This window comes from Tachysurus vachellii, chromosome 11, assembly GCF_030014155.1.
Source record: "Tachysurus vachellii isolate PV-2020 chromosome 11, HZAU_Pvac_v1, whole genome shotgun sequence".
NCBI classification, from domain to species: Eukaryota; Metazoa; Chordata; class Actinopteri; order Siluriformes; family Bagridae; genus Tachysurus; species Tachysurus vachellii.
This window is the reverse complement of record NC_083470.1, coordinates 23,844,878-23,871,498: the sequence shown is the minus strand read 5'-3', so window position 1 is coordinate 23,871,498 and position 26,621 is coordinate 23,844,878. Positions and strand designations below refer to the sequence as shown.

At 38.2% G+C, this 26,621-nt stretch overlaps 1 protein-coding gene across 2 annotated transcripts in view; it reads right to left on the bottom strand.

Moving 5' to 3' along the window:
* Nucleotides 1-4,718: 4,718 nt before the first annotated feature.
* The window catches only part of LOC132853841 (anthrax toxin receptor 1-like), a 38,386-nt gene continuing 16,483 nt past the window's right edge, over nucleotides 4,719-26,621 (bottom strand). The window contains exons 11-19 of one of the 2 annotated variants that reach the window (XM_060881845.1): nucleotides 25,417-25,486; nucleotides 25,231-25,309; nucleotides 24,697-24,797; nucleotides 21,898-21,937; nucleotides 21,780-21,821; nucleotides 18,457-18,552; nucleotides 17,859-18,026; nucleotides 15,415-15,495; nucleotides 4,719-6,744 (exon numbers count right to left, since the gene is read on the bottom strand). In XM_060881845.1, the coding sequence (XP_060737828.1) occupies nucleotides 6,400-6,744; nucleotides 15,415-15,495; nucleotides 17,859-18,026; nucleotides 18,457-18,552; nucleotides 21,780-21,821; nucleotides 21,898-21,937; nucleotides 24,697-24,797; nucleotides 25,231-25,309; nucleotides 25,417-25,486 (1,022 nt within the window). In that variant the 3' untranslated portion in view covers nucleotides 4,719-6,399. The remainder of the gene's footprint in view (nucleotides 6,745-15,414; nucleotides 15,496-17,858; nucleotides 18,027-18,456; nucleotides 18,553-21,779; nucleotides 21,822-21,897; nucleotides 21,938-24,696; nucleotides 24,798-25,230; nucleotides 25,310-25,416; nucleotides 25,487-26,621) is intronic. The other variant, XM_060881844.1, reaches the window with a different exon arrangement.

Sequence of the window (26,621 nt, the reverse complement as noted above, 5' to 3'; positions counted from 1 at the left end):
CTCTCTCTCTCTCTCTCTCTCTCTCTCTCTCTCTCTCTCTCTCTCTCTCTCTCTCTCTCTCATGTCTTTTCCTTCCATCATCACTTAGCTCTTCTCCCTTTCTCTCTCTCTCTCTATCTCTCTCATGTCTTTTCCTTCCATCATCACTTAGCTCTTCTCTCTCTCTCTCTCTCTCTCTCTCTCTCTCTCTCTCTCTCTCTCTCTCTCATGTCTTTTCCTTCCATCATCACTTAGCTCTTCTCTCTCTCTCTCTCTCTCTCTCTCTCTCTCTCTCTCTCATGTCTTTTCCTTCCATCATCACTTAGCTCTTCTCTCTCTCTCTCTCTCTCTCTCTCTCTGTCTAATTTGGAAGGTATCATAAGGTCACAATCTCTTCTGTGGTTCCATGTTTTTTTGGCAGGTATGAAGACAACTTCATGTTTGTTCTCCACTCAGAAGGACACACATGAAGTTGTCTTCATACCTGCCAAAAGGTATCTGAAGGCTCTATTTCTCCATCACCACTGGAGAACTGAGAGATTTTCAAGCAGCTCCATCTGTTCCAAGTAGAACGAATGTTAATTACACAATGAACTCCTTGAACTCTTTTTTTTTTAGTGTCTGGTTCCTCCAAACGAGACCCGTATCATAAAGACTGATCAGTGTATGTTCAGTGATGGTGGAATACACAGCGAACACTGCCACGTCTTGGTGTTCACAGTGTCCACCACACACCACACAGTGATGGTAGAACAGCTGTATTTGACCGTAACGCTGTGAAGAGCTTCATCCAGAGTTCACAGAGTTCAACACTCATTTCTGGGTGACTCAAGAAGTTTGTGGCTTTTTCTTTCAGCCCAAATTTACACATAAGAAATGACTGATGTGACAATCTGATGACTAACAAAGAACTACAGAGGTTTAGAGAAAAAACCCAGACAACCACATGACCGCTGTAACAAGATGACGTTTTCTAGAACCTTATACAGTCTTCATCATTCTGTGTTAGCAAGATTCTTTCTTTCTTTCTTTCTTTCTTTCTTTCTTTCTTTCTTTCTTTCTTTCTTTCTTTCTTTCTTTCTTAGCTAGATTATGATTTGTTCTTTCTGTCTGTCTGTCTGTCTTTCTTTCTTTCTTTCCTTCTTTCTTTCTCTCTCTCTCTTTCTTAGCTAGATTATGATTTTCTTTCTTTCTTTCTTTCTTTCTTTCTTTCTTTCTTTCTTTCTTTCTTTCTTTCTTTCTTTCTTTCTTAGCTAGATTATGATTTGTTCTTTCTGTCTGTCTGTCTGTCTGTCTGTCTTTCTTTCTTAGCTAGATTATGATTTGTTGTTTCTGTCTGTCTGTCTGTCTGTTTGTCTGTCTTTCTTTCTTTCTTTCTTAGCTAGATTATGATTTGTTCTTTCTGTCTGTCTGTCTTTCTTTCTTTCTTTCTTAGATAGATTATGATTTGATTCTTTCTTTCTTTCTTTCTTTCTTTCTTTCTTTCTTTCTTTCTTTCTTTCTTTCTTTCTTAGCTAAATCATGATTTGTTCTGTCTTTCTTTCTTTCTTTCTTTCTTTCTTTCTTTCTTTCTTTCTTTCTTTCTTTCTTTCTTTCATTTTATAATTGCATTTTTGCTTACAATGCTCTCCGTAATCCTGCACTTCGCTCGTGTCACTTACCTTAGCTGTCTTTTGTTAGCACCGAATCTTGCTAATGAAGTCTATCAGTAACTAGCGAGAACTTTTCACTGTAAGGAACGTCTTTCTTTTGCCATGCGCTTCTTCTAGTCTTTCCCAGCATATTACAGCCTTGTGACTTTTACTCTACATGGAGTTACAAAGTGAGTTGTAAAAATCCTTCTATCCTGAACACACATCCCTGTATCTCTTTCAGTATTTCCTGTGTTGAGAAGCTGTTGTATTGAGAAAGAGAGAGAGAGAGACAGACAGAGAGACAGACAGACAGAGAGAGTGAGACAGACAGAGAGACAGACAGAGAAGCAGAGAGAGAGAGAGACAGACAGAGAGGCAGAGAAAGAGAGAGAGAGAGAACTTCTTGCAGCTCGCATGTGGCATAAAGCCACACACCACCATCTGTGTAATATCAGAAACTCTGACTTGACTTTTTGTCACTCCTTCTTTTTTTCTTACTTCATTTTCTTTTAGTTTTTGATTGACACAGTTCTTTCTTTCTTTCTTTCTTTCTTTCTCGGTTACAGTAGATTATGTTTTGGTCTTTCTTTTTTTTTTTTTTTTTTTTTTTTTAAGCAGTTGTTGGATTAATGCAAATTCTTCCTAGAACTCTTGTGTTTACGACTTCCAGTGTAAATCAGTCTGATTTTTGTAGGCTGATGTAGGCTCCTTGATGTGCTCACTGAGTCCATTTCCTGTCTCTAACACACACGTCTCCCTCATAAAGTGCTTCCTAATGGGCTGAAGAGTCCAGTCCAATCTTTTCAGACAGGAAAACAGGCAGAGTTTGGCTTATGTAGTTGGAATTAACTGGAATAACAACTGAAGAACAACAAAAATACTTAATGAGGTTCTGTGAAAGCTTACGACAACGTTTATGAGGAAGTGTGGGGGAAATGTTGGCTCAAGCTGAGCTGAAGCTGACTAAAGCATGAAGTGATCTTCAGACTCGACTCCATGGTTTTAATCTCTGTTCTAGTTGTTTGGGTTGAGTGTTTGTTGGGTTGAGCTTAAGTCACTCTGCTGGGGTTTGAACCAGGTTGAATACATCATTTGGAATGAACAGATAATGTGCTTCAAACAGGTGCAGATACAGATTTTGCATCTTTCTTTCTTTCTTTCTTTTCTTTCTTTTTTACTGTCAGAGACTCTACACATCATTACTCCCACTGTTTTCTTCCCAACGTGAAGGCAGATTTAGGCCACGCCCACATTGCACGTACAGCCCAATGCATAATTGGAGCTCTAACCTGCCTCAGCTCCAGTCGTGGTGTTGTTATCGTCCTCAGTGTTGCAGTGTGATGCTTTTCTTCAGCATGTGTTACACACTGGGGTTAACAGCATTGCTAGAATATGACTCAAGTATCAGTGTTTAAGCTCACCAGCGTAGTCACAGAATGGTCAGTCCGAGCTGATACAACAAGAATGTTGTGTAATCTGAATTGTGTAAGGGAGCGGACTGACAACAGCTGCAGAAAAGGTCTCCAAAGGTTTATTAAATCCTACCAGGATGCCGAGGGCTGGAGGCTGCCACTGCAGTGCTGGAGATCAGGTCACATGTCTGCCTCTGCAAACAAAATCTCAATGCTGACAGAACAAATCACAAACCCTGTCTTCTTTCTTTCTTTCATTCTTTCTTTCTTAGCCAGATTATATGCCTTCCTTCCTTCCTTCCTTCTTTCTTTCTTAGCTAGATTATATTCCTTCCTTCCTTCTTTCTTAGCTAAATTATATTCCTTTCTTCCTTCCTTCTTTCTTTCTTAGCTAGATTATCTTCCTTCCTTCCTTCTTTCTTTCTTAGCTAGATTATATGCCTTCCTTCTTTCCTTCCTTCCTTCCTTCTTTCTTAGCTAGATTATCTTCCTTTCTTCCTTCCTTCTTTCTTTCTTAGCTAGATTATCTTCCTTCCTTCCTTCTTTCTTTCTTAGCTAGATTATATGCCTTCCTTCTTTCCTTCCTTCTTTCTTAGCTAGATTATCTTCCTTTCTTCCTTCCTTCTTTCTTTCTTAGCTAGATCATCTTCCTTCCTTCCTTCCTTCCTTCCTTCCTTCTTTCTTTCTTTCTTAGCTAGATTATATTCCTTCCTTCCTTCCTTCCTTCCTTCCTTCCTTCCTTCCTTCCTTCCTTCCTTCTTAGCTAGATTATCTTCCTTCCTTCCTTCTTTCTTTCTTTCTTAGCTAGATTCTTCCTTCCTTCTTTCCTTCCTTCCTTCCTTCCTTCCTTCCTTCCTTCCTTCCTTCTTTCTTAGCTAGATTATCTTCCTTACTTCTTTCTTTCTTAGCTAGATTATCTTCCTTCCTTCCTTCCTTCCTTCCTTTCTTCTTTCTTAGCTAGATTATATTCCTTCCTTCCTTCTTTCCTTCCTTCCTTCCTTCCTAGCTAGATTATATTCCTTCCTTCCTTCCTTTCTTCCTTCCTTCCTTCCTTCCTTCCTAGCTAGATTATATTCCTTCCTTCCTTCCTTCCTTCCTTCCTTCCTTCCTTCTCTTTCTTCCTTCCTTCTTTCTTAGCTAGATTATAATCCTTCCTTCCTTCCTTCCTTCCTTCCTTCCTTCTTTCTTAGCTAGATTATATTCCTTCCTTCCTTCCTTCCTTCCTTCCTTCCTTCCTTCCTTCCTTCCTTCCTTCCTTCCTTCCTAGCTAGATTATATTCCTTCCTTCCTTCCTTCCTTCCTTCCTTCCTTCCTTCTTTCTTAGCTAGATTATATTCCTTCCTTCCTTCCTTCCTTCCTTCCTTCCTTTCCTTCATTTTCTTCCTTCCTTCTTTCTTAACTAGATTCTTAGCTAGATTGTGGATCCTCCGTCCTACGAGCCAAGAACAAACCCAAACGATTTGGGGTTTACATTTTACGGATTTACAGGCAAAGTGGGCGTGGCCTAAAACAAACTTAAATTTAAACATAGACCACCTCTGGAAACACTGGGGAATGTGTTGTGTCTGTCTCTGATAGTGAAAGAAAGGAAAGAAAGATAGTAGGAAATAAGTAAAGAAAGAAGCTTCGCTTGCTTGTCTTATAGATACTGTGTTTTTTAGAGCTATCTCTGAGAGATAAGACACGAAGCCAGTTTAACAAATGCATTTATAAAAAGCGAGACACACATAAGAACGAGTGCTAATGCAGAAACAGTATGTACACACCTAGACAAATTTAACAGCTGATACATTTTCAGTATTTGTGTCCCTGCAATATTAAGTCTTACTTCACGTCTGCTTCTGAAAACGATTCCGTCATTTCTGCTCGCCGTTATGAGGTTTTTCTTTCCCGTCCTCCTTAAATTCAACCACAGCGCTTGCCGAAACACACACAGAGAACAAAGCAAGCTCTTATTTATCACTGATACAGAACCAAATATGATTAAAGAGCAAAAAAAAAACCCTTTGCGTACTTGGGTATCAGTCATCGAAGTGTGTGTACTATATTAGTCTTGCACATTAGTCTTAGAACAAGTTTTGTAATAATTTAGGACCCAAATGTGATGAAAGCAGAACCCAAAATGATCATAACACAGTGATAGAGTATAAAACACATCATTCAGACCAGACACACTGCTGGAAGGAGTCTCATTGGCAACAAACAAGGATTTCCATCAGTTCTTCTGGAGTTTAGAAGCTTACTGTATTCTACTCCTCTTATACATGATGCAAAGATCACAGTTTAGGACACAAATATTTGATAAAATGACCCAACATCAATACACCAAGGGAAAAAAAAAGGCATCGGATATTTATGTATATTTATACACGACATGTATAAAAGTATGCGATAAGGTGGTTGTGCACTTGTACATCTTATCAAGTGTGCACTGACAGGCCAAGAAATAAACTCCAGCACGTAATATTCCACAGTTCTGGGACTAAAAAACACACTATTGCACAGGCGAATACCTAACATAGAAAATGTGAGGGGAAAAAGTCATACAACAATGAACCTACAGCTAGAATATCAAAGTATATTACATTTACAGATGTGGATATTATTACTGAATGCCTGAGCGACTTGTTTACTAAAGGATTGTGTGTAAAAATGTGCAAAACCTTCGTGAAATAAATCCTAAGCTAAAAGTCCTAAAGAAACGTTTCTTTCTTAGCTAGATCGGATATAGTTTCTTTCTTTCTTTCTTTCTTTCTTTCTTTGCTAGATTTTATGTTACTTTCTTGCCTTCCTTCCTTCCTTCCTTCCTTTCTAATATGCAAACTGCATATGCGAGTGAATAACACCAAATACTGTCACATTTGTCACACTCAGGATTCTGGCAGAAGTTTCTCTAGATTTAGAGACTGGATTCTGTTTTATTTGTAGGACTTATCTTATATAAACGTCTCATGAATGTGTATTAGCTGTATGAATGAACAAACCATGCAGTTATTGCAACTTTTCCCATTAAATAGACTTCATAAATGGATCATTCACTGCTCCATTTTTTTTCAAACTGCAAATGGCTTCAGATGTATGTCCATTCTGTCGTTTAGACACGTGGGGTTGAGTAACAGTGGCCCGTTGTGAAAGCTTGCTTTGACGACTTGTGCGTGGTGTTCAGTGTGGTCTGTAATATTGCTTTGGTCTGTGTTGTGGTTCCTGTAGTTTCCTAGCTGAAATTGAAGACGTAGTCTGTCCCCTTGCGTTTGTTCCCACTGGTGGGCCAGTCATTAATTTTTTATTGTCAAAGGCCACACAGAAGGTAAAGGAGAATGATTTGAGTCTCCCACCGACTTCCTGAATTCGCTTCCACGCTCACAAACATAGCCCTAGAGGGAAGGGCGTGGTGGAAGGCGGTCAGGAGGAGGGACACGGCCTGGAGGCGGGGCTAGTGGGGGAGGAGGCAGCGGTCCTGTAGGTGAGGCTGGAGGAGAAGGAGGCGAAGCAAAGAAAACAGGCGCCGATGACGAGGACCAGGCTGACGGAGGGGTGTATGATGGAGGAGGCGTGATGGGTGGAGACGGCGTGATGGAGACTGGAGGAAGCTGGCTCTGAGGAGGAGGAGGAGGAGTGGTGCAGCTTTGCTGTGGTGTGTAGATCGGGGTGTGGCGGTTATACGCTGGATAATGTGGAGACGAGCTTGACTTGATACGGGTGATGTTCATACAGCGACCCTATAAGAAAAATGCATCATTTTGTTAAAGGATGCAATGTCAAAGGATACACAACCACACATTTCATGAGGCTTTATATGTTTGTATTTTTTTAAGATCACATGTTAATAATAATGTCGTTCATGCCGGATTTTTCCATGAATTTTCGACGAAAACAAATAAACACGTTTTTGGAACAGAAATCCCTTTTTTTTTAATGGGATTTCTAATCCAAAAATCCTCTGATCCAAGTGACTTCCTGTAGATTGCCAGCACTCTCACGAGGCCTCTGACATTCACTCTTCACAGTCAGACATCGAGTCCAAGCGAGTGATATAAGAGTAGAAAACACTGAGATGTTGTTGTTAGCCTCAAGCTATGCCAGTGCAGTAGAAGTAGAAGTTGAAATAGAGCCTCCTGCTGCGCTGCTGACACTAATTACGCTGAAAATGCCAGACCTAAGCTTGGTTTTAATCACACCGAGAGGAAGAGGTGGCTTGTTGATTTCCCGAAACACTGAAGGCAAATTACAGAGCACAGCTTCCTGGAAGATAATGAAGACGTTTATGGAGAGCAGGAGAGCAGAAAAAAAGCCTCAACTCAAACTCATCTCAAACTTGACTAGATGCTAATGATGCAAAGAGTAGTAGTAGTAATTAAAAGAAGGAGTTCTGTCCAGCACTTTGCACTACATCTCCTATATTCGCATTTCGTTTGAGGCTCTGTTCCATTTTCCAACCTTCAGGCCAAGGTTTTTTCTCTCTGGCTCTCACTCACACACTCACAATTTCCCTTCATACTGTTTCTGAATCCTAAATTCCTCTCTGGTTCATTTCACGAGTTATATAATATCGAGGGACGTGTACCTTGTGTGGATCATGATGAAAACCTTACCTTCAACAGAGACCTTTTATATTGTTTTTCACTGACTGAAACGAACAGGCGATGAAACCGAAGTGAAGTAGAGATTAAGAGCAGAGCCTAATCTAATTACTGTAACAATCATAAGCTGGAGAAAACATGGGGGGGGATCAATACACATGTAAACACTAGAAACCCAATCAGTATCACGGCTTATTCTAAACGGCAGGAACGCACGGTAAGATTTTGCATGAGACAAAGAAGCAGCAGGCTATAACACAGACGAACCAATCAAAGAGTTAACACAGAACAGGTGAACACCATAGGGTTGCAATGCCAGGACATGGGTGGAGACAAAACGAAACAGAAACAAACAAACAGAAATGGAAAACTAAACAAAACAAAAGCATATTGCATGAATCCAAAAGCGAAATGACACGAAAGCAGCTCACACGCAATACTGAAATGTATTTCTTCTTCTTCAAAAAAAACAAAAAACAAATAAAAAAGCAGGATGCTCTGCTTATTTGTCTTAAGACGGGAATAGTTTCTAATTCAATACCTACAAATTAATTAACATCACCGAAGAGTCGCTATTAAATTTATGGGAGCCGTTCCCTTCATTGGAAGCAATTATCTTAACAATTTACTTTTTTTCAATTCTAAGTAAAAGGAAATATTATTGGAATACTATTACTGCAGTACAGTTACATTCTAAACAGTTTTATTTATATATTTACTCTTAACAGGACACACATCTACGTACTTACTTTTTTTTAACATATCAACAGGCAAACAATTTTTAATTTTTTTTTTTTTTGCACTAAAACTCTTTAAAAATGACCACAACGAAGCAGCACAAGTTTTTGTAATTCCTCCCAGATATAATAAAAAATAAAAAAAATTCACATTCAGGAACATCTGATGTAAAACTCTTGTGTATACTGTATATACGACATGCATGGCTGGGACAGCCATATGGACAAGTTCACGAGGCAGCATTCTTCAGAAATTAGACGATAACCTCGGCACGCGTCCAAATCCATGCACGAGCACAGCTGTTTTGTGTAAACCGACCCAGATACATAACCACACGCTGATCTTCAGAATCTGGGTCAGGCTTGATGATTTATAGACAATCCTTAGGGATCTGATTCCAGGGGAAAAAAAGAGGCTGATTCCTTTAGACTGCTGACTAGGCATTCGTTTTACAGTCTGAACAGGGTATTCATATTGAGCCAATTGCTACAGGGAAATATACATTTCTTGCAGTTAACTAGCAGAAAGTGTGTATGAATCTTTCAAACACCAATACCGCACAGCTGAATCCGTCCTCACAGAAGATTAAACACACCTAGACTACACCGAAGCGCTCAAGCTGGACTTCTGTAATGGTTTTCCTGGACAGTACTTGAATGAAGTGCTTCAACTTTGTGCACTCTGTGTTTGGGCAAAAATCCAAATGCCAACACAGAACACATGCCTCACAGAACATCTGTTTTTGTGTGTGTGTGTGTGTGTGTGTGTGTGTGTGTGTGTGTGTGTGTGTTTAAAAGCTCACAGCTGTTTCTATCCTCGATGTCGATCCCGGTTTCATAATTTAACCTCTGAAGCTCCAAGGGAGCAACAGACCATCATTCCTCACTCAAACACACAAACACAACCTGAGCCATAAGAGGCATTTAACATAAGCAAGTATACGGTATGTGTAATGGATAAAACACTCGCAGACATGCTGTTATAGGTAAATAATCTACAGTGATGTGGTGTTATGTGGCGCAACACTAAACAAAGGTAATGTTACCTCAAAGCTGATTTGTTTTCATTACCGGTTTGGCCTGGAGTGTTTTAATCCTCTTACACCCATGATTACATTTTCAAGTTTTTTTTTTTTCATCAATTTTTTCATCAAGAGTAATTTTATCGTTATGGGACATTTGTGGAAGGAGTTCTTGTTATCGCTTACGTTATAACGGCAAAAATAAAGTTTATGATCTTGGAGAAAACACAGAAATTATAGCATAGAAACCAGGATCAAAATCTGGCTGGATGAGATGAAAATTTTGACTCCACCAAATTCAAATTAATTCAGCATGTTCTGTTTAAAAAAATAAATAAATAAAAAGAAGTCTTTTGGCTTTAACGCTTCGGTACCATACAGCTACACTGTAAATCCCAAAAGAAGCAATCAGGCATGAAGTCCAATGCAAATATGAGCATGAAATTTGGAAATCTCAGTGGAATTGCTTTGTAACAAAATAATGGCACTGGATAAGTATAAGTAAAGCCAAGCATGACTCACTGCAGGGCTCAATCTGTGAACAGGATATGAAACCGAGCACTGGCTCACGAGAGAAAATAATAAGGGTGGGTGCGTATTTTGTAATAATAATAATGACAGCAAAAAGGGTGTGTCTCGTTGTATAAACTGGTGCCTGGTGATTTTTGTGTTGATTCCAGCCTTAGTTAAGTAATAACTTAGTTGCATATTACTGCATTGTGCAGTATTAGTGATTAGCATTGGTTTCCTTGGTTATGCAGAATCTTCATTGATAATTAAATTGGATCTAGGTTCGCTTATTGTGGTTTTCTTTATAATGCCATGCTCTTTTGAGATTGCACAATATAACCATGGATATGTTCGTCTGATGCCAAATGACATGGCCCGAGCCTGTTATGGGGTTCTAATTTCTCCTCATCTCTATACAGGTCCAAATTGCAGAGTGGAAACTGATGCACACATTTTGGAAGACATTCTGTGTCTTTAATATAAAGCTTAACGGTGTGATCTGCGTCTTTGTCTGACTGCTAATCCAAGCTCAGAGCCAGATACGTTACACAAGCAAAAATACATATTCCCAACAAATGAACCATGTCTTTAATGACTGCCAATGTTTATGTCTGTATGTTGGATTGGGCTGAGTGTCTTGGCATGTGATGGTCCATTGAGGGTAATTTTTGTCTTGTTGGTGAGTAAGGATAGAAGCAAAAACAAGTACTGAGAAAAATCCTACACATATACCTCCTTTAAACTCTTTATTGGGTCATTCGAGGCTAAACATATTTATATTTATAGCATTTAGCATTTAGTCCATGTCGTTTTTAATAATGTAACTTTGGAAGCACATGCAATGTGTATTACAACACACACTAAAGCGTGTCAGTGGATAAGACGGCTTCCTGATCGTTAGGATGTTGTTGATTGTAAGATTGTGAGTTCAAATCTAAGGGCCACCAATCTGCCACTGCTGGGTCCTTGAACAAGGCTCTTAACCCTCAAATTCTCAGACGTATAAATGAGAAAATAAAGCATAGGTTTTTACGTCTGTAAAATGCCATAAATGTTAAATGACCCAAGACACCTGAAGCCAGCTGTTGAATCACAGTAAGACGAAGGAGCTATTTACGCTCTTCTCTATACGTAAGCCCACAGAAGCTCCGCCCTCTTGCTTTCTAGCGGCTCACAAACCTGGGCCTGTATAAGGATGAATGCAGAGTGCTCCTAATTTAGCATAAAAATTTCTAACTAGGAATCTTAATTGTGATTCAGGACCAATCTCAGAGCAAGGAAATCTCAATCTCAGAGCAATCTCTGGGCAAGGAAAATACAACAACTTTTATCTTAGAGAGGACGCGGGGCTTAACGCGATACTAGGTACAAATTATATCATAGCTGTCGCTATGGCATATTTCAGATGTTATAGAGATGTTATCTCAATTATGATTGGTCACAAAAATAATCCCTACATGATCTAATCATGTATCGTCTTATTTGACTCACTATCATTATTAAATATCGTCTGCAATACATTCCTCTTCCCTCTTCACCTTTCGGTCCTTAAGAGCCCTTTTAAGGGTTAAGATGCTTTATGAATAACTTTTATCTTTATTAAATGCCCCCATAAAATTGGTACATTTGTATTTTTTCCTTACTAATATTATATTTATGTGTAATGTGTTACAAGTAAACTATTTTTACAAGGTACTATTTTCTATATTTTGGTTCTTGATATATTTCAGGTTCTGATATCTTTAGAACACCTAACCCATAAAGATCAATACATTCAATTAAACACAAACACTAAATGCTAAAGATATTCTGTTCTACAGGGCATTAAATGTACAGCCCACCTGGACATCGTTTCTAAAGCCTATAATTACAAGTCAGCATTAACATCTGACGCAGCCACCTTTTGCCGGCATGCTGTGTATACCATGAAGAATATGTATGTCGTGTAAGCTTAGTGCATTGATAAGCTCTTAGATCTATCCTATGATCCGATGTGAGTGTTTCTGTGTCAAGAGAATCTGGTATTAATTTCCTCTCTAGCCGTAGGATGTTGCTGAGTTCCTCGGCTTTCATCCGGCCCCACAAAGGCTTAATGATGCCAAGTCTTATAGATGTAACTGTGACTGACAGTTTTATGGTGTAAAAGCCAGAATGATCAGATTAACCCTCTTAAAAAACTTTTTCCCCTTTGCTGAGACAGAATGTAAAAGGATTCTAGTATTGATTGCATTTTGTGTAGGAAACTGTGGGTTTCAACGAGGTATAGATCGCAAGGCTTTGTCCAGAAATCATTCAGTTGATCTGACATCTTAATTTGTTATAGCTCCAATCTGTCAAATCACTACAAGTGTTTAAATAAAATTAGGGGAATCTCTATGTATGCAAAAAAATAATCGCTGGAGTTCCACATGGGTATGTTCTCGGGCAAATACTTTTTCCCTATGTACTGTACTACTGTATTTCAGGTCTGGCTGCAAGGCATGATACAGTGATGCCTCGAGATACGAGTTTAATTCGTTCCGTGACCTTGCTCGTATCTCAAATTGCTCGTATCTCAAAACAATTTTCCCCGTTTAAGTGAATTGAAATCTCATTAATCCGTTCCAGCTCGCAAAATTCCACTCCATTTGTTTTGTTTATGTGTTTTGAATATGAAAAATGTACAGTACCTGTATTTATAAATGACAAATATTGTATAAAAACATACAGTATTAAAAGAGAATGTTAAAAAAAATAAACTGGTTTTACTTTACGGAAGATGCGCACGGAGGTTGAGGGAGGAGTAAACAGGCGGAATTTTGTCTCGTACGTACACTTTCGCTTTCGTTCACTTCAGTGTTGTAATGTAACGGAGTACAAATACTTCGTTACTGTACTTAAGTAGAAATTTCACGTATCTGTACTTTACTTTGCTATTTAAATTTATGTCAACTTTCACTTTTACTCCACTACATTTCCTAGATAAAATGTCTACTTTTACTCCGTTATATTTCCACTAAGCGTCTTCGTTATTCGTTACTACAAAATAAAATCATAAGAAATGTGTGCGACTGCAATAAGGGAGGTTTGGCGAATCACTGCTCCTAGATTGTATTACGCTCCGCACGCTCTACGGCGAAGCACAGGGACGCGCAGCGTTTATCTATAACGTTAATCGGCGGAAAGACGCAAAGACGGCAACCAAAAGCAGTGAAATGTCACTATTCTTATGACCAGAGTTGTAGCACAAAACAAAATATTAATACAAACAATCCATTCAATACTAAATAAAAATAACATTTATTGATTTGGTCTTTGTCTTGTGAATATTTTTTATTAATGACTGCATTCATTGGACACACTGTTTGTAGAGAATGCACACATACATGAACTGATCTGATTCAAGACTGGCATCATTACATCATGCATAAAATTTTGGTGTCCACTTTTGCCATTTTAAATAATACCATAACTTTTGGCTTACTATGTAGTCATATAATATATAATATAAAACTCTTCTTGGTTTAAATTCTCACTGAGGGTGAAGCCCCCTAAAGATGAAACCCTATAACCACCCCCTGATCTTATGCCTACAGAAAATCACTGAAATTTTACTTTTTACGTTTACTTCAAATACTTAAGTACATTAAATATCAGAAAATGACTTTTGATACTTAAGTACAGTAAATATCAGATACTTTAAGACTTTTACTTGAGTAATATTCTAAAAGGCAACTTTCACTTCTACCAAAGTCTTTTTCTAGTACGATACTTGTACTTTTACTCAAGTATTGCTTTTTGTACTTTATACAACACTGGTTCACTTACTCGCTACTATACACTCTTAATGCTACTTTACACTTAAATGGAACTTAACTAAACTTCACTAAAATTAACGAACTTAAATCAAGCATTGCATCAGTTCTGGCACGTCACGTCAAGCGTGCTTCAGCTGTTAATGCACCAATCCGGTTACGACATCCATATTACCCGACCATTTAAATGAACATTCATAGAGCATTTCTAGCGCTATGCTGCTGCTGCGATTTAAACTCCCTCCTCCAACCCCGACTCCACCATGCCGGAACCTGTGTTCCTTGTACCAGTTTACGTCATAAATCTCCACATATTTTTCTCTCTCTCTCCCTCTCTCTCTAATTATTTAATTATTTATTTATCCATTCATTCATTTATTACTTTCCAAAAATGCGTAAGCGAGCATATCTAATACTATGCATGATTAGTGGTTCTGTTATACGGGGGTCTATTCTATTTTCTAGTCGCTGCTCTCCGCGCTCTGACCACGCATGCGCAAGGACGGCGCGTGGATTCTTGCCCAGAACAGAACCATACCGCCAACACTAACTGTATGCACATCATCTAATAAATTCTCTTTTGACAAAGTGGTCATGACAGAACTGAAATTCTCTTAACGTAACTGAACTTAATTGCTACAATTTCTGTTTTCTTTACATTAATTTTGCTTAATTTTCTTCATCGCTTTTCTCTTCACTTGTTTTTGCCTTTTTTGTCACTCTTTCCTCACAAACATCTGCCGGTCGTTTTAATAAAAACCTGTCCGGTCGGCATATCAGATGCGGTGTAGTCGCACAAGTAAAATTTTTTTAACGGATCCAACGCTCAAAACGGATCCGAAAATTACGGATCCATAGATGGTCGGCACCTCACGCAGCGCCTTTGCGACTCTCCATAGGAAATGAATGACTTCCTGTTTATCGGCCGTCGTTTGTCGTGTGCAGTGGAAAGGCGGCTTTAACCGAGTGAGACGCGGGAAGCTGAGGCGGGGAAATAGAGCACACGTGGTTGTTGGGGATCTTTGTTTCGGCGGTGGTGGCTCAGATGCTTGGATCTCAAAAATTTGCTCGTATATTAAGACAAAAATTTGGTCAAATCACAGCTCGTATCTCAAAAAATCGTATGTCAAAGCACTCGTATCTCGAGGCATCACTGTATATGGATATCGTCGCTGTCGGGCGGAAACCTCGTATGTCCAAATTTGGTCAATTTCATATTTTTTCACATATCGATGCTATTGGTCAGTCCCCACGTGGGTCTGTTATTTTTACAAGTTATTAACCAATCTAAAGTCTTGAAAATAGCTTGAGCGCAAAAAAAAAACTTCAACTGTCCACCTCTTCATCACTCTGCGGGAGAGCTTCGTGGCATATTTCTCCTTAATAAGAGTCGCAACGAATCAACACGTCTTCTGAGGTAAATGTCTTCAAAACACTGGGCTCAAAGAAAAAAAAATCTTGACCCCCGCTAGTTCTGGTGCTCGTCTGAGGACAGGAATTTAGCGCAAGACAATCCACTGCAACGCGGACTAAACCCTGTGCACTGCAGATAAGGTACGGCGTTTTTTCATTTCCTGAAAAATAACGGTTTTGGAGATACAAGGATTCCGTCTGACAGCGACGATATGTTATGTATCAGGACCTTCTTTGCCCCACTATAGCAGATATTTTCTAAATTATATCAGTAAATTATTTTTAGACCTTTCTCGATTTCTATTTGCATTTGTTTTTTTTTCCAGTTCTTACCTTGTCTCCTGGTTGTGGTCTCATGATAGACACTCTGTCATAGCCTTTCTTCATGAGTACCCACAAGGCATCCAGTTTACCCTGAAAAAAACAAAACACAGACAGCATCTGTGGTAAGTCATAAGGACTGTCCCAGTTGAGATACATGCCAGCTGAGATATTTTATTTCCACCAAATTTAAGTCAACATACAAAACAGAAACACAACCACTACATACCAGATGTACGACAAATTATTCCATATGTCCTTGTAACAGCTCAACAATGTTCCAATGCTAACTCATAATAAAGAGAATCCGAACTTTGCATGATGGCAAAACACTCAAACTCAAAGCTGAAATATTTAGTAAAAGACAGAATAGAAAAGGAAAGGAGAAACAAAGAGGTTGAACAGCAGAATAATCAACTAAGTTATTAGCAGGTAATAGATACAGTAAACCTTCTTTTTTTTAAACTTCTCCATTGTTTCACAGAGCACCTTGGCTTCTTCCATCTCCTGGACTTTAGAGCTCAATGTGCCTGCTCTTCATTACAGACCCCCACCAGCTGGCAGCATGCATATAGAACAAGAAGCTCCACATTCGGGGCAAATTCTCTTTGCCACATGTGCAGCTTAGGTCATGCATCATAAAGGTGAAAGGCTTTTGGTACAGCTATGATAAATTGTTTAGTTAGCTAAGACCCATGTGCTTCCATGACTTCTTATAGTCATGAAAAATCCCATACATTTCACTCAGGACCATGTTTTTCTGTGCGATTATATGAGTAATATGAGATTCCATGTGAGAAGTTGTTATATCAGAATCAGAATCAATCACAATCAGAATAAGGTTTATTGGCCAAGTGTGTAGACACACACAAGAAATTTGGTTCCAGCTGTTGGTGACTCTAAAAAAAGGACAGACATAAATAACACTATACATTTAGCTTGGATTATACAAGACAAGACAAAAACAGACAAGACCAGACAAAGCAGACTATACAAGCCAATACAGACAATGTGAGACAATATAGACAGTACGAGTATTAAATAGAAATACAGAGTATATGACCGATCAGTGTGAGAGTGCATGGTAACAGTATTGTGCGTCAGGTACGATAAAGAGTTTACTTTATAACCTTTGTACAATGTACAGCAGCAATAGTGTGTGTAACATATACGGATGATGTGATGACTGACAGTTCTGATAATGCAGTACTTATAGATATGAAGCAGGGAATATAATTATGGTGAGGGTTAATGAGGGTGATTGCCTGGGGAAAGAAAAAAGTTCTGTAGTGCCTGCTAGAAAGGAGTAGCTGAAAGAGGTTGTGTCCAGTGTACGAAGGGTCAGTAGTGAATTTTAGTGCCCAGTTTCTGGTTCTTGTATGGTACAAGTTTTAGGGAGTGGGCAGGGGAGCACCAATATGTTACTGAACTCACACATGTGAACTTAAACATGTAAAACATTGATTCATTCTTCACCAGAGGCTACAGTGCTTGCTTTGTTGTGTCCATGTTCATCATTCAATGTCTTTGTCATGTCCCACTCTACAGTGGATGTTAACATGACGCGTATATGAAAGTAGACACTAGTAGAACGTATCGGTGTTTTTACCTCGTCTATCAGGGGGAATACATTCATACAATTAAAAAAAAATAGAGGTTTGTTTTTCCCCACACAAATGTTTCTATCATCAATGTAAATATTGATATCAAACCCATTTCTGCTCACTGAGATGCCCAAGTGCATTAAACCACTAAAATTCTGTGTTTGGTTATCAACAGAAGGAAACACACACGTCCCACACTGAAAGAGTCCTGACTCATTTTAGATTGACTTGCGTCCAGAAAATAATTTGTTTATACTGATTGATAATGTCCCATAAAACATTTTTGCCAGAGGACCGGTAAAACGGAATTAAACATTTTTTGAAAAACATCAGATTTGTAAAATTAAATGACACATCATGTGAAAAAAAATGAATTAATTGTGAATATAAAAACAAATAGAAACACGTGAAGTATCTAAACAGATTGTGTAAATTTCACTCATGAATCATGTGATTACTTACGAGAAGTTTATATGATTTTGTTTTTTTTTTCGAAGAAAAACTACTTTCACAAGATCAACTGTTTACTTCCAAATATTTATATCATCCTGTCAGCATTGTTGTGTATGATTTGATCACATATTTAACAAACAGGGGCCACCAGTTCAAACAGTGAACAAAAGCCAACTGCTGAAAGAAAAGCAAAAAAACCGCAAGCAGGATCCTAAACCTACTGTACAGATTTGAGTGAATTCCAATCAGCTTACTAGGTAAGGATGTGTCGCCAATTCACCTCCAAGCCTGTTTTGTGAAGGTAGAGGACCTTACATCATGCAAAACTCCACACAGACTGTAATCCAAACTCGGATCAAACCCTAGAGTTGTGAGAAAGCAATGCTACGTGATGCTCACCTTAATCGGAGAATACCACTTGCGAGGGCCTGGAAGTGTGTGCATGCCGTTGTTCAGAACCCGAGTCTGAGGAGCTTCAAACTCCTGTTCTGGCATCTTTACCCTGGCATTCTTAGCCTTTTCCAGTTTAGCGCCTTCTTCAGTTGATCCCTTTTCACCCCAGCGTACCTGGAAGAGAAGCATCCTACTTATTTTCTTCTGATCTCTGGGGTTTCTCTGGAAACACACTTCAGGATCAAAAATGATTGATGACTGGGCAAAAAAATATTTGCTTGTTAAAGAAAGTCCACTTTATGATGTAACAGCGTTCAGCAGTCTGGTCGTTTAGCGTTACGTTAAATGATGTGTGGGCTTCGTATGTAAGTTGTTCTTGGGCTGTAGTTTGATCAAACATCTGGGTGAAAACAGCTGGATGTTTCAGACAGTCTGCTTGAAGTAATGTTTTCTTACAACATTATAAATAGACGTCTGTAATAGTAGAATGTTATATTTTAGTATCTTTATGTAAACTGCAGGATCTGGTCTTGTTTTTGATCAGTTTTGTTTCCAAAAGACACAAAAGTATGTACACCCTGATATGATTAACATGTGTCCTCACCTCCATCCTTTTAATACCCCCAACTCCACGCCCTCCATAGTAGGAAGCATCCACTGTTGGCCATTTCTTCTTTGGCGCTCCGTCATCCTCTTCATCCTTCGAAAATAAGTAGTCAACAATCCAAGACTTATTGCTTGTGCAAAACAATTTGAAGACAATGGAGTCACTTTTATACCAGCATGGAATTTTATAGGGCTGGGTTCTTGTTTTTTGGGCTCTTCATCCAAATGGCCCCAGCATGTTGCCAGAAATGAGGTGTGACTCTTTCTCTTTGACATTTTCATTTGTTAGCCCCTTATTCGGAGGCCGAGCCACATGGGCTGCTGCTCTCCCTCCCTGATGCAGTAAATGCAACTTGACGTGACTCTCCCAAGTCATGACTTCATTTTTTCCAGAGCCTTCATTCCTCTATTTGTGCCTCATATGAAATTTCAACCTCTTCACGATTTAACCCTTTACTCCCTTGATGAGCTTCACCTGCCCACCAATCTTCACATCTTATCGTAATTCATTCGGATGAACGGCTTTTGGATAATTATCACCAGCATCTATCAACTACCAACATTAAAACTTTTTTAATGAGCTATTTTTTCCATTGTTTCATGAAGCTTTTCCATTTCCTGCATTCCCTCACCCTTATCGTAATGATCTATCCCCAGACGTCGAGCAATCTTCTGTCTTGCAGCATTTTAAAAAAGTCCTCATATTACAGATATGTAACAAAGACTGAACCGATCCATCACAGAACAGGATTAATAAAGTTAGATTGTATGTTAATGCAACCTTCCAAAATATCAGTGATTTTTACTAGAACATTTATTTTGCTAGTTTTTGTAGAGGACTTCGCTCTGAGTGAAGCGGATTTAGCGTTACCACCCTGAAGTTGCCGCATTTCCAACAACAGTACATTCCTAAAGTGTTTCATTCCTCTTATACCCTGGTAATTACTGACACTTTTTATTCTTCTAGTTACATTTAATGTAGCAGTTAGTTCTTGTTATCACTTATGTCAGAACAGCTGCTAACAGTCATTCCCTCACATAAAATAAATGCAGCATGTCGCGTTACTGAGAAACCTGAAAGCATAAACTTTCCTGCCTAAAAACACTGGACTCAAGAGGTTCCTTCCATAAAGGTTATACATGAAACGTCAACAGTTAAAAATTTTTTAAACATGTTTATGTGTAGGATCCACCATATAAGTCTCTGTATAAATTGTTTTTTATAAAAATAATAATATTAAAATATGTATGTCTTAAAATAAACATGTAAAACAAGTCTCTTTTAGGCTGAAGAGTCTTTGTTACAGGAAATGAATACAAGGATCTAGTATTCCTGGTTCCTGGTGGCTCAAGTGGTTAACACTCTGGGTTGTTGATTGGTAGGTTGGTAGTCAAGCCCCAACACCACCAAGCTTCCCCTTTTGGGCCCCTGAGAGAGGCCCTTAACCCTACCTACCCCAGTGCTGCTGCATCATGGCTGATCTTCTAATGCTGGGATATACGAAGAAAGAATTTCGGGGTAATCTTTTACTAATTACCTTAGCATTAAAAATGACTTGTAAGTCTAAAACTATATTCATATAAACATCAGTATAACAGAAAGAACCAAAATAAACATGTAGCTGTGACAATCCTTTAACTTGTTTCTCTGTAACAACTTCATCTTGTGTTCATCTCCGTCCAAGGAATCTCATAAAAATCTTGATGAAAATCTTTGATTTGTTTCATCTGAGTCTTTGTTCAACCAAACCACATGCTGGACTTCTTAATTAAAACCTTTCACAGGAGATGCAAATAACTTGTTTGTTATTGAACTGTGAGGAAAAATGATTACTGGAAGAGCTTACATTTATTCATCAAGGCTCTGAGTGACAGCTGAAACATGTTACTATGCAAAGTTGCCAGGCAGCTCGAGAAATGCTGGATTGAGTTTTATGACAATTTGTCAACATCAAACACAAAATACTGTACGTCAGTAAATCCGAGAGGAACATTCACTCAAATTCACCCTTTGATGCCAATATTGGCTGATCTTAAGACTGATTATTATAAACCGCTGTGAATAACAATGAAGATTTTTAACTTATGGCTTAAGCAAGAGGTTTTATGTGTCTTTAGTGGATATAAAACATTATTTCATACTTAAGCATTACTAGCTATACTAACACATAAACGTGTTCCTGGTCCAAAAATATATCAAAAGCAGAATTTCTAATCATTTACCTGTTTGAACAAAACACACTGCATAAGATCACTGTAATGCCTTAGTAGAGGATGAATTAGCAAAAACTTTTCCAAAATGTTTGAACGTGTGGAGTTCCAGGAGAAATCAGTAGTTATATACAGTAAATGTCATGCTTCATTATTCGTGCAGAAATGTGATTAAAACCAGCCATGAACCAGCACTGCACTAAACCCCAATCTCCAGACTAAGCTTAATATGTGGGGCGACAGGTATGTGGTTATCGTATGAAAGATATTTGTATTCTTCGAATGTTTATGCTTACACAGGCTAAGCTGGATATTAAACAGTGTACTTATGATCACACTTATGATCATCTTACGATCCTTTTACTTTTAATGTTTGTCCAAGAGACTCTGGTGATAGATTAGGAATGTAGATATGGTGTTACTATTTATTTCCCTCACTCTTGCGCAATCTAATCAGACTAAGAAAAACAACCAGAGCCTGCCATCGTAGCAGCAGGGATGAGCATGTCATCATGGCTGCTATTGCTCCTGGATTCAAGTTGTTTTGAAGGTACTTTTGGTGTGTAAATAATGCTAGGTGTTCATTTAATCCCTGTATGTTGAGAATTAATCTATTTCTGATTATTAATGCTGATTATACTCAATGTAAAGAGCCTTTGTTGTGCTTATGTGAATGTTTGTTGACTGCACACTAAAAAATTTGTATTTTGTATTTGATAGGGGTTTTTGTTTTTTTTGTTTTTTTTTGTACATTATTCCCTGAACACCAGTAAAGCTTAAACGATTCCTTGTGCCCGTTTGTATTTGGAAGGCATTATATGACTGCGAATATATGCAAGGTGTTTGAGAAGAAGGGGCAGAGCAAAAACAAGAACAAATAAATAAATACAGCTTATTATGTTACTGAGAAATCAGAAAGACTTTCCTTATCAACAATTATGATATATTCTTTGTTAAATACCAACACATTTGGTTTATTATTTCTTTATTATCAGGCTTAGGGTCTATTTATTGTTATACACACCGTCAGACCAATCAGAATCAAGGGTTCAGAATAAAAAAGACACAGCAAATAAACAGAAAAACAGAGACTGATTATAAGGGACTTACCGAACTGTCATCTTTTGGGGGTGGTGGTGGTTCATGGATGATCTGCAGAAACAGAGAATTGGTAGAAGAGAGGAAATAAGTGGAAGGAGTGAGAGGTGAAATAGATAAACAAGCTCACGTGAATTGTCTTGCACTGCCGTGTCAGGCCACATGTTCCCCTGAAGGAAAAACACATTTTATATCATTTGCACCAACATGTCAAAAGTAATGGGTTCAGTATGTGCCAGAAAACCGGACCAAGCACAAAACACATGGCTAAAAAATTCCTTTCCTCATGTTTTTTTTTTTCAGGATATTTACAAGCAACAGAGTAACCCAAAAAAATCTGCAGGCCAGATCGGTGAACCTGGTGAAAGAAGGGGAGGGAGAAAAAAGAAGAGAGGAGAGGCGAGAGAAGTGAGGAGAGAGGAGAGAGGATTGGATTAAACTCTTCCACACACACACTCTGTTGTGATCAAATCACATGATACCTGTGTGGGTCAGTTTAGTCTGCTTTTGTTTTGGAGGGTTTCAGAGAATCCCACTTGAGCAACACTTCAGAGAACCAGACGTATTTTCAAAAACATGTTATGGTGATATAAACACGTTTGGTCTGTGTTGTTGTTTTTTTCTTTTACACTGGGATTTGAAGCCAAGCTATTTTGACTAATTGAAATGTTTATTTTACAAATCCTGACTTATTGTGGACATGCAGAGACTTCAATCTTAAAAGAAAGCCTATTTTAATCGCCAACGAGTGCGTCTTTGCAAACTTCAAAGTCTTTCTTATCCACATTGTGATGTCTCTGGAGTTACACAGTCAGCTAACGGTAAAGTTCTGCAGGGCATCTGAGCCAGCTGGAGCTTGCCAATGAAATAAATATCCATGAACGTGAAAACGGACTAAGAAATATTTTCCTTCCAATCCTTCCAAAAACTTTCCGTAACAGTGCTGGGCAATCACGTTCACTTCAAACGAAATGGAAAGGATTCTAGTGGCAGAAAAACACTGCCATAAAAACACAAAGATTACTTTAAGTAAGTGGAGATGAGCTCATGTAAATATGGAGAGGGAGAAACTGATCAGTGTCTTACAAGGAATGTGTTTTGCTGGTTTGGAAGCAGCTTTGGGAATTCAACATGTGGCTTCTTGCTTCTATGGCCTTGCGTGAACTTTGCTCTAAAAAACCCGCAGCTAATGTCCAAGTTGTTCTACCATGGGACTGAGCACTTTCTCAGCACATCTTATCTTTCCAAACATGAATTCCAAACTTGTGTGACCTCATCCAAGATTTTGTATGTATTAAAGTTGTCAGAATGGGATTTCAAGTACAACATCTACATGTTCTCTAGACATGCTCTGAAAACCACATTTCTTTGGAATATAAACAATATTATTATATAATATTATATGAACCTATTATTGCAAAATTATTTCGATGATCTTATTTAGGAGTACATGAGCAAAGTCAGAAAATTTTAAAACCTTTGTCTTCCTTACTCGTAAAATAGCAAAAGCAGATCCACATTCTCTTTGACTTTGATCTTAATGACCATTCAAAGGTGAAAAGGAATCCACAAAACACCAGAAATAGTCACAAATGGCTGTCATTGATCTAATAAATAAGAATTGAGACTCAGTGTCATCTTACCAAACCATTTAATGGTAATAGGGCATAAAATTAAATTTCATTTCACATGCTGAGACTCAGGGCAATTCAGGTTAGTAGAGTTCAGGCTTTGTGCCATGGCAAGACCAAAACAAACCTGGATTAAATCAATTATTTTTTTTTTTTAAACCAGACATCATATAAATTTGATGCTAAGGTCTGACTTCACAACATTTACAACACTTGGCCTACAGCCTCATCCAGTATGACCTACATTTATCTCACTTATACAACTGAGCATTTGTAGGTTAAGAACCTTGCTAAAGGGCCCAGCTTGGTAGTGTTAGGATTTAAACACAAACCTTTCAGAGCAGTAGGCCATTGGCTTAACCACTATGTATTAAACATCTAGCACAATGTACGTAAACTTGTTGTTTAATGTACTCTAGACCTCATACTTTTTTTGAGCATTTACTACAAAGATCTCTCACAGATCTTAACTTACAGTAGTCTTGCAGCAAGGGTGTCGACATTGATTGGGGGACACATGGGGTACAGGGTGGTACAAGAATTAAAAGATTGTCCATTTTATTTATTGAAGCCATCCTGATCTCAATGTTTATATGTTTCCCAGGGCTTGGGGTACCTTGTCTGCAATCATCCACCTCATTAGTGTCTTTAGCTTCTGCATTGTAAACACTGCAACTGCAGGATTGTGACTAATCGCCCTATTTATTCATTGATTCAATCACTCATTCTTTAATTTTCCTTCTGCCAGATTTCCCAGACATTCCCAAGACAACTCTTTGAGAAACACTCCTGCACTGGGACATACATAGGTTTGTATAGTGGGAAACAATCAGAGGGCATTTATTAAAGTTTACCAAATGAGGTTATTGCTTACCTAAAACATACATTATAAAAATAACAATACAATTATGAAAATTTAATTAAAGTGTCATGGAATCCCTATCATTGTGTCACGGTTCCCTTCGTGACTAGCAGCATGTGCTCATGTTTGTATTGGTCCAAAATTTCTATCATTTGCTTGTTACAATAGCTTTTGATCTATTTCTCCATTTATACCTCACTGAGTCCTATATTCTTTGTTAAGTCTTATTATCCTTTTGTTTGTTTAGTATGAGCCTTATTTATTTCCCTGGTTTGGCTTTGAGTGGTAAAGTTTTGAGGCAGCCAATGAATGACCCAATGGTCTTCAGAGACAAAGGATATTCTTACAGGTTTCAATGAATCACAGTCTCTGGTCAGAAAACAATGTCTGGAGTAAACAACTCAATTTAGGAAAGCAAGTACAACAGTAAAGACACCGTACCACAGTGCAGCAAAGAGGCCAGAACCACCAGAGAAGAGCCAGCACCAACAAGAGCATCAGAATCAGCAGAGCTACAGCCAGGATTGTACCATCAGACTGTAAATACAAAAGATGGACATCAATCTTAGTGAAAGTTAGTAGTTCAGGAGCAGTTTAAAAAACTATAGCCGATTTTGATTTGAGCAAAAAAAGGAAGTCCATCTAAGAGATGATTAGCTTAGAAGCAGCATTATTCTGAAAATAATTGCAGAAGCATTTAATTGTTAAATGAGGTGGTTGTTAAATCAGTGACTTAGCAGAGTTCATGAACTTATTGGAAACATTTGGAGTGCTTTATTTTTTTGGCTTCAACGAAAATATATGAATAAGTGCTCATTTACGTTTTAAATGTCAGGGACCCATTTATTTGTTATTGTTGATTTCTATCTGGTGGTTTTTTGAAACAAAAAGTTTTGAAGTCCATTTCAAAGAAAACGTTGTTGAAAGATACCCACAGACACCGAAAAAAGATTTTAGTAAAATGACTTACACAGCTTACAGTGGTGATGGTCACAGAGCTGGAGATGAAACTGAGGCCTTCGTTCATGCTCACGTAAAGGGAAGCTGCCCTACAATAACACACACACACACAAATTTCTCTGGAGAGTCATTTTTTCTGGTGTTACTCAAATCATAATAAATCTTACTTTCTTGGATTTTGTGGAAAATTACTTACGTTCCCTCTTCTCTAAGTACCGGCGCAGGACACAGTAGGTACGTGTCTTCCACTACCAATGGCTTTACCACTGGAAAATGCAAGTAGGAGAACAAGTGTTCAGAACTTGAATTGAATATGACAACAATATAAATTGCTCATATAGAACCTTTGGGTATGATGCTACTGATTATCTTGTTGTATGAACCAAAATAACTGCAGCAGTTGTTGTGTACCTACAGTATTAGCTTAATAACCATAATGGAAAATGAGTCCCCTGCTTTTGTAGCCCAGGACATGACTGTTTATTCTGGCTGGAGTTTGACATACCACACCTCTGAGGAAATGACACATTGCTCATCTCCTCTTCTGAACGATCAGGCCGGATAAAACACTCCAGGGAGAAAAAGGAGGAACTGTCTTGCTTTCAGAGATATGGAGGATCACGAGGGCCAAGACAAACTTTGTAAGATATTCGATTCTTGAGGTCATAACCTCAGTCACATATATGAACTGGGTAAAGGGAAAGATTGTATTGGTGGGGGGTCTGTGTATCAAGTCCCATAAAGACATTTTTATGCATAATGTGGTCTGGTTTCAAGGATTTGATCATGTCATTGGGTAACTTTGATTCAATGCCAGAATTTCTTATGGGAGCATCAGCAAAAAAAAAAAAAACACTACAACATAAAAATCACTAGCCATGAGTGAAAATGTATCACATAATTTTTAAATCATTAGTAAATATAAAATGATGTGATTTTATTTGATGGTTTTTTTAATGTCATTTCATATAAAATTCTTAAACTTGTTTATAAGTGAATTTTAACCTCAGAAAGACTGTATTGGTGGGGGGTCTGTGTATTAAGTCCTAAAAACATGTATTTATGCAGAATATTTATGCAAGTCTGGTTTCAAGAGGATTCGATCATGTCATTGGTTAACTTTGATGCAATGCCAGAAGGATTTAGCACAAAATCCTTTTCCAAGTTGCTCTGCTTTATTGAATTGTTTACTCACAGCACAGGAGGGGAAGTCTTATTATATCGTTAAGTAAAAACATGTGCACAAGCTTGGTAGATAAATGATTAAAAATGCCTGACTATGCAAAATTTCACCACAGTTTGTTTACTGAAAAACTTCAGCGTTTTGAGCGATGAATTTTTATGACGGCATTGATCAATAGAGTTTTTGTGAACTGGTTTGATTTCATATCGTGTATGTGG